This window comes from Lolium rigidum, chromosome 6 (genome assembly GCF_022539505.1).
Source record: "Lolium rigidum isolate FL_2022 chromosome 6, APGP_CSIRO_Lrig_0.1, whole genome shotgun sequence".
NCBI lineage: Eukaryota > Viridiplantae > Streptophyta > Magnoliopsida > Poales > Poaceae > Lolium > Lolium rigidum.
The window spans coordinates 187,868,515-187,874,940 of record NC_061513.1 but is presented as its reverse complement, the minus strand read 5'-3'; the positions used below and the strand labels follow the sequence as shown (position 1 = coordinate 187,874,940).

General features: G+C 52.0%; 1 protein-coding gene across 1 annotated transcript in view; it reads left to right on the top strand.

Moving 5' to 3' along the window:
- Positions 1 to 320: 320 nt before the first annotated feature.
- LOC124663644 (2-oxoglutarate and iron-dependent oxygenase JMJD4) overlaps positions 321 to 6,426 on the top strand; it is a 17,238-nt gene continuing 11,132 nt past the window's right edge. Inside the window, exons 1-5 of the mRNA XM_047201316.1 lie at positions 321 to 470; positions 3,061 to 3,333; positions 3,422 to 3,580; positions 4,281 to 4,443; positions 4,581 to 4,698. Coding sequence (XP_047057272.1) covers positions 321 to 470; positions 3,061 to 3,333; positions 3,422 to 3,580; positions 4,281 to 4,443; positions 4,581 to 4,698 — 863 coding nt within the window. The remainder of the gene's footprint in view (positions 471 to 3,060; positions 3,334 to 3,421; positions 3,581 to 4,280; positions 4,444 to 4,580; positions 4,699 to 6,426) is intronic.

Here is a 6,426-nt window from a genome sequence, read left to right as displayed (position 1 = left end):
GGTCGGAGCTGAGCGGAAGCAGGAGTGAGGCCATCTTCTGCAATAAGCTCTTGGCGGAGGAACTCTACTGCATGCCTAGAAGTCAAGATTGGAAAGTTCTCCCGGCTGGCCATGGTGGCGAGGGGGGAGCCGAGTCGTCTTGGCGAGATTCGCTGCTTCTTTTCTCCTGGCTAGCCTTGGTGGCGAGGAGGAGAGAAGTCACAGCCACTCGCTATTTGCTCCGAGATCGAGATCCATACTCTTTGGTGAGGGCCTGGAGCGGTGGTACTCCATGTTATCCTCTTCTCTGTCCTGCCGTGGAGGTGTGGGGAGAGGAGGCGATGGAGTTGTGGCCTTCTTCAGTCGTCGCTGGCCTCTGCCTGCAAGGTGCTACTTCGATGAGCTCAACCACACAGAAGCCATCCCCGCCTCTGCGATCTTCTGCCGACATGTCGGCGATTCTTCTACCTCTGTCTCAGAGGCTCATCTCTGTTCCTGCTGCTGGAGCTCGACGCTTTCTAGTCACCAAGTGGTGTGTCCCCGGTGGCTTGGAGGCGGCTAGTGGCGGCGGATTATTGCCGGAAGGGGCGCTCGAGCACTCCGCCCTTGATCCTCGACGCTGATGCCTTGAGGATGCCGGCGAACTGTGGCAGAGACACCCAGGGATCTGATTGCTTTTCCTTGTTTCTTTCTAGGGTGTTTTTCATAATTATGGAAGTCTTATCCTCAAATACTAGGTTTTGTATGGCGAGTTTGCTTTAGGCCTCCGTGTAAAATGCACCTGCCAGATCGTTTATGAATGATGGTTCCACCGAAATCTCGAGACCCTTCCTTTGTTCAAAAAAGAAAACTTTGCGAATTCAAGTAGGATTTTGTGAATTGCGATAGATCTAAAGAACCCAAAAGACCGAAACATTCCTAGGGCCTGGGTCAGCCACCCCACTGCCAGTCTTTCGCAGAGACACCAGCGGCCGCGTTGTCGGCTTTGTCCCCGGCGCTCCACTCCGACCAGGGACGGAGGCAGGGGCGAGCAGGGGCTACAAATTAGCCCACTAATAATTAACAGGACCATTGCACACCGAAGCAAACAACCCAACGTACAACAACCCATGTACGTGGAGGCATAATATCCCGAGCGATCGATCAGATCGGTCGGTTAATGGAAGCTGTGCATGAGTGGTGCCGACTCTATCTCCCCATCTAGCTGCTAGGGCACTACTGCAGTAGGTCGTTAGAGCATCTCCAGCCGCGTTCCCCAAAGCGTCCCCCAAAGGGATTTGGGGCGCGCCGGATAAAAAATACGTTCCAGCCGCGTCCCCAAAGCCCATTTTTGTCCGGCGCGGCCCGATAAGGTGTCCGGCGCCCCGAGCTCGTCCCCGTCCCACATGGGACGCTTCGGGCACGCCGGACACAACGAAAAGCGAGGCGAACCGACGCGGGCCCGACGCGTCAGCGGCTCGGACGCTCAGCCGCCGCCTACGTAGCGACGGTGCAGTTGCCGGGAAGCGGAACCGTCGCATTGGCAACCGTGTCGACGACGCGGCAACCGCCGGAATGGAGTCGGAACTCCTCGGAAGAGCAACCGCTGCTCTTTTCGACTTCTGCGCCGCCGTTCATCCGCGCTCAATAAGACCCGTACGTCGGCGCTTTTTGGATCTTCACCGGCCGCATCCGACACCTCCAGCGACGATGAGCTACATCTCCGAGCTCCCGTCCGACACCTCCAGCGAGGGAAAGCCTGCTGGATGGCGCCATTGGTGGGAGAAAGCTCGGACGCCCAACAGCGGCGACGATTCCCTCCCGCCACCTGACAGCGCGGAGGAATGGTTGGGCGTGGAGGAGGACGCGGAGGAAGAAGGGTCAGATGAGGCGGCGGTGGCCCGTGCGAAGGCGGAGGCGGACGCGAAGGCCAATACCGCCAAGGCCAAGACGCAGCCGGCGAGCACCGGCGACAACGAGGAGGACTCGGACGCGTCGGCCGACACCGCCTCTTCGGAAGAGGTGACGAGCAGGAAGCGCCACCGTGATGACGATGACGAGGCGGGGCCATCATCGAAGAAGAAGAAGTAGTAGTTTAAAATAATTTATATGTAATTTAATTATGTTTTTTCGAAGTTTTATATGTAATTTGTTTATGTTGAACTGATGCTATAAGAAGTATTTTAAATGTTTGGGGGCGGCGTTTGGGGGACGCGACGTCCCCCAAACGCGGCACCAACGAAACACGTCTCCCAAACGCTCAATCCGGCGCGTTTTGGGGAACGGTTTGGGGGACGCGGCTGGAGATGCTCTTAGGGATTCGCCATGCAATTCCTCGGCATACGGCCGGAAGTGAGATGCCAAGATAGCTCTGCTCCGCTCGGGGAGACCCGATGTATTTGTTAAGTTTCTACCATCGTCTACTTCAGAAAAAAAGCCCACCAGCGGATCAATTTCTCGAAGGAGAAGGCATATATAGCAGTACTTCTAATCGCTTTTTCTGATCTCTGATGGGATAATGTCTACATGTAGTAAGATATGAGATATAATCAAATTTGTTTTCGTTTCAGTTCAGGTTAATTCTCTTAGTTCACGTATACTTCTCTAGGTATACTGAATTTTCTGAAACTTTTGATTGAACTGTACTAATAGGTTAGCACTTTTTTAGGGCTATGGTGACATTATTATCTCATACACATCTAGTAGAATACGGCAGAGATAAATTAAACCTAGCATGGCCAAACATGCTTTACTGAATGAATGGAATGTTTCTTCATTTTAATTATTTAATGTCTAAGATGAAGAGGAAAACACCACAACAGCAATAAGTTTTCTTACTAATTCAATGTAATGTATCTATTCCCTGCAAAAAAGTAATGTGTCTACATTTAATTATTCTATGCCTAAGGATAAAGAGTACATCACAAACAATAACTATAAACTTCTTTGTCAAATTTTTGACTGTCTGATGAAGATTTTTTCCGACATAAAGTGTTTTTCCCTTGTATTATTCAAAAAATTCGCCCCCCTATAGTCAAATCCTGGCTCCGCCCCTAACTCCGACCCGCCACCTGAGCGAAAGAGCGGCGGAACTCAGACTAGCACTTCTTGCTGGACCAGATGGACGGCGGCGGCGGCGGCGCCGGCGCCGGCAGCAGAGTGAAGGTGGTCGGGCAGGTGGAGCGGGTGGACGGGCGGTCCCTGACCTACCCCGAGTTCGTCGACCGCTTCATGAAGCCTAACCTCCCCGTCGTCCTCACGGGCCTCACCTCCTCCTGGCGATCCTGCGAGGACTGGACGCTCGCCGGCACCGACGGTCGCCGCCGCCCCAACCTCGATTTCTTCGCGCAAAACTTCCCCTCCCCTCTTGTTCAGGTACCCACCACTCCCGCATCCTCTTCGAGGAATCGTTAGACTTGCCAGCTGAGTCATTTTGGAATTAGAAGTGTTGTTGGTTTTGCAGGTCGCTGATTGTTCTTCCAGAGAGTTCACGGACCACAAGCGGCTAGAGATATCCATGCAGGAATTCATAGACATTTCGGTTAGGAATTCCTCCACTGGTTCAAGCAATGGTGACTGTGAAGCTTCCCTGCTTTACCTGAAGGATTGGCATTTTGTTAAGGTATGTCCTGGTTCCAGAGTATGCCCTGTTCTCTACCGATGCTGTTGAATTAATGGTACCTCATTATTCCAGAAATCACTGACACCTAATACGTCAAGTTATTATATACATACGTCTTCACTGTTTATTCAGACATTTTACCATCATAATGTGCTATACTATGACCATCCAAATTCAACAACATCAATCAATGGTGATATTGATGCTGAGTTCTCCTAAAAAAAAATCTCCTCAACAAGATTGATGCTGAGTTGTGCAAAATTGTCAGTAGTGTGACCAACTGGATTTTGTATTGTTATATATTTTACTGACCAGTGATTAGGAAACACTGCAGCAAAATTGTCAGAGTCATTTCCAGCATAACATTTGTTCAGATTTATGTTTACTAAATTTAATTTTTTTTGCCACAACATTTTATGTACTGACAGCAAGTAGTTGAACTACTGCAGTGCTGTTTTCAACCACAAGTTATTTTGTGTTTTCATGATCAAATTGTCTATTATTTTGGTATAATTGTATAGACTGGATTTCATCATTGCAATGTCTTTTCCTTTTTGGATGATATGTGTATATTGCTGCTTGTAAGATTGCGATCCTGCCCTCTGCTATCTCAAACATTTGAATTGCGTGCAACCCTTTCATTTTGCGAGCTGATATTTCATCTGCTGATCAATGTGGTTATCTTGTATCGATCTTCCAGGAGTATCCTGATTATGTTGCATACACCACACCTACGTTCTTCGTCGATGATTGGCTCAACATGTATCTTGACAGTCATCCCATGCATAGAGATCCTGACATCGCCAATCATAAAAATGAAATAAATTGTGCTGACTATCGATTTGTTTACATGGGAGCAAAAGGTAACACATATTTTTATTTTTTACTGTTCTATTCTGTCCTTCACGGCATTGGAGATCTGTGGTTCTGTAAGCCATCCCGTGTTACACATGCAATGAAGTATCACCATTCATGATTATAACTATGATTTGATCTGCAGGAACTTGGACTCCTCTTCATGCTGACGTTTTTAGGTCATACAGCTGGTCAGCAAATGTGTGTGGGAGAAAACTATGGCTCTTTCTTGAACCTTCACAAAGTCATCTGATCTTTGATAGGTAATTTTAGCTTGGCACTCCTTATCCATTATATTTATGGACTTCAACATGGAATGAATTACGAACTAGTTGGCTCTTTGCAATGGTAATAGTTTATTATGAGTTATAGTGGTAGAACCAACAGCTCTACCGGCCCTAGGGCGTAGTTTGTAGGGGAAGGAGGGGGTGGCGTGCGGACGAGGCGGCGGACGCCGGCGGCAGGGCGCCGTCGTGCGCGGGCGGAAGAGGAGGGGCGGCGGCTAGGGTTAGGAGACCGACTCCTCGGGGAGTCGGCAATAATGAATATTATTATTGCTTGATGTTTGCCTCGTTTACAACCAGTATATAAAGAGCTAAAACCCTAAACTGATAATGGGCTAAGCCCCTAGTTGGGCCCACGGTTGGGCCCCCTCCTCACGTAACTAATACCGGTCATAACATCTCTCCCCGCCTGTGCAAACAACTCGTCCTCGAGCTGGTAGTCGGGGTAGTGCTGGCTGAACTCCTCGCGCTTCTCCCAAGTGGCCTCCTCCTCCGGAAGGCCTTCCCACTGCACCAGCAAGTACCAAATGCCGCGACGGAGCTGGGCACGTAACACCTTCGCCGGGTTCGGAAGAAGACGGCCATCGGCGATCGTTGGTAACGCCGGTGGCGCTGCCGGCGGCTCCCCACGGTAAGGCTTCAGCAGACCCACATGAAAGACATCATGGATGCGGGAGCCCGGCGCAGCTGAAGGCGGTATGCAAGTGTGCCCACGCGCTCCAAGATGACGAAGAGGCCAGCGTAGCGAGGCCCAAGCTTGCGCCTCGCACGCGGGTCAAGGGACTGGGTGGATCGATGAAGAAGGCGCAGCCACACCCAGTCTCCCACCGCATAGGCCACCTCGCGATGATGGCCGTCGTAGTAGTGCTTGGCGAGCTGCTGAGCCTGAACGAGACGCTGCCGCACCTCAGCAAGCATCTCGTCGCGGTCGCGGAGAAGCTCCCCTGCAGCCTCCGTCCGAGCGGTCGCCGGATCGACCGGCAAGATGGGCGGTGGCGGGCGACCGTAGACCACCTCAAATGGCGTGGCACGCAGTAGGTGTTGTAGCAATATTCCGCCCAAGCGAGCCAATCCACCCATGCGCGAGGACGATCACCTGTAACACAGCGTAATTACATGGTGATCACTTTGTTAACCACCTCGGACTGGCCGTCCGAGGATGAAACGCCGTGCTGAACCGGAGCTTGATGCCCGCCATCCTGAAAAGGTCACGCCAGACGTGCCCCGTGAACACCGGATCCTGATCACTGACGATCGACGCGGGGAAACCGTGGAGGCGGACGATGCCGTCGAAGAAGGCACGAGCAACGGACGCGGCGGTGTACGGGTGGCCAAGCGCGATGAAGTGTGCGTACTTGGAGAAGCGGTCGACCACCGTGAGGATGACGGACTTGCCGCCCACCTTGGGGAGGCCCTCGATGAAGTCCATGGAGATGTCGACACAGACCTGGGAGGGCACCTCCAGCGGCTGCAACATCCCTGCCGGTCGCAGCGTCTCTGTCTTGTTGCGCTGACATATCTCGCAAGAGCGCACCCAATCCTGGACCAAGGCCCGATCACCAGGGATGTAGAAGTCGGCGCGGAGACGGTGGAGGGTCTTCTGGACACCCTCATGGCCTGACGAATCGGCCAGCAGGAGCACCTAGTGTCGAAGATCGTCGTGGTCGGGCACGAAGATACGGCGCCCGTGCAAGAGGAGCCCTCGGC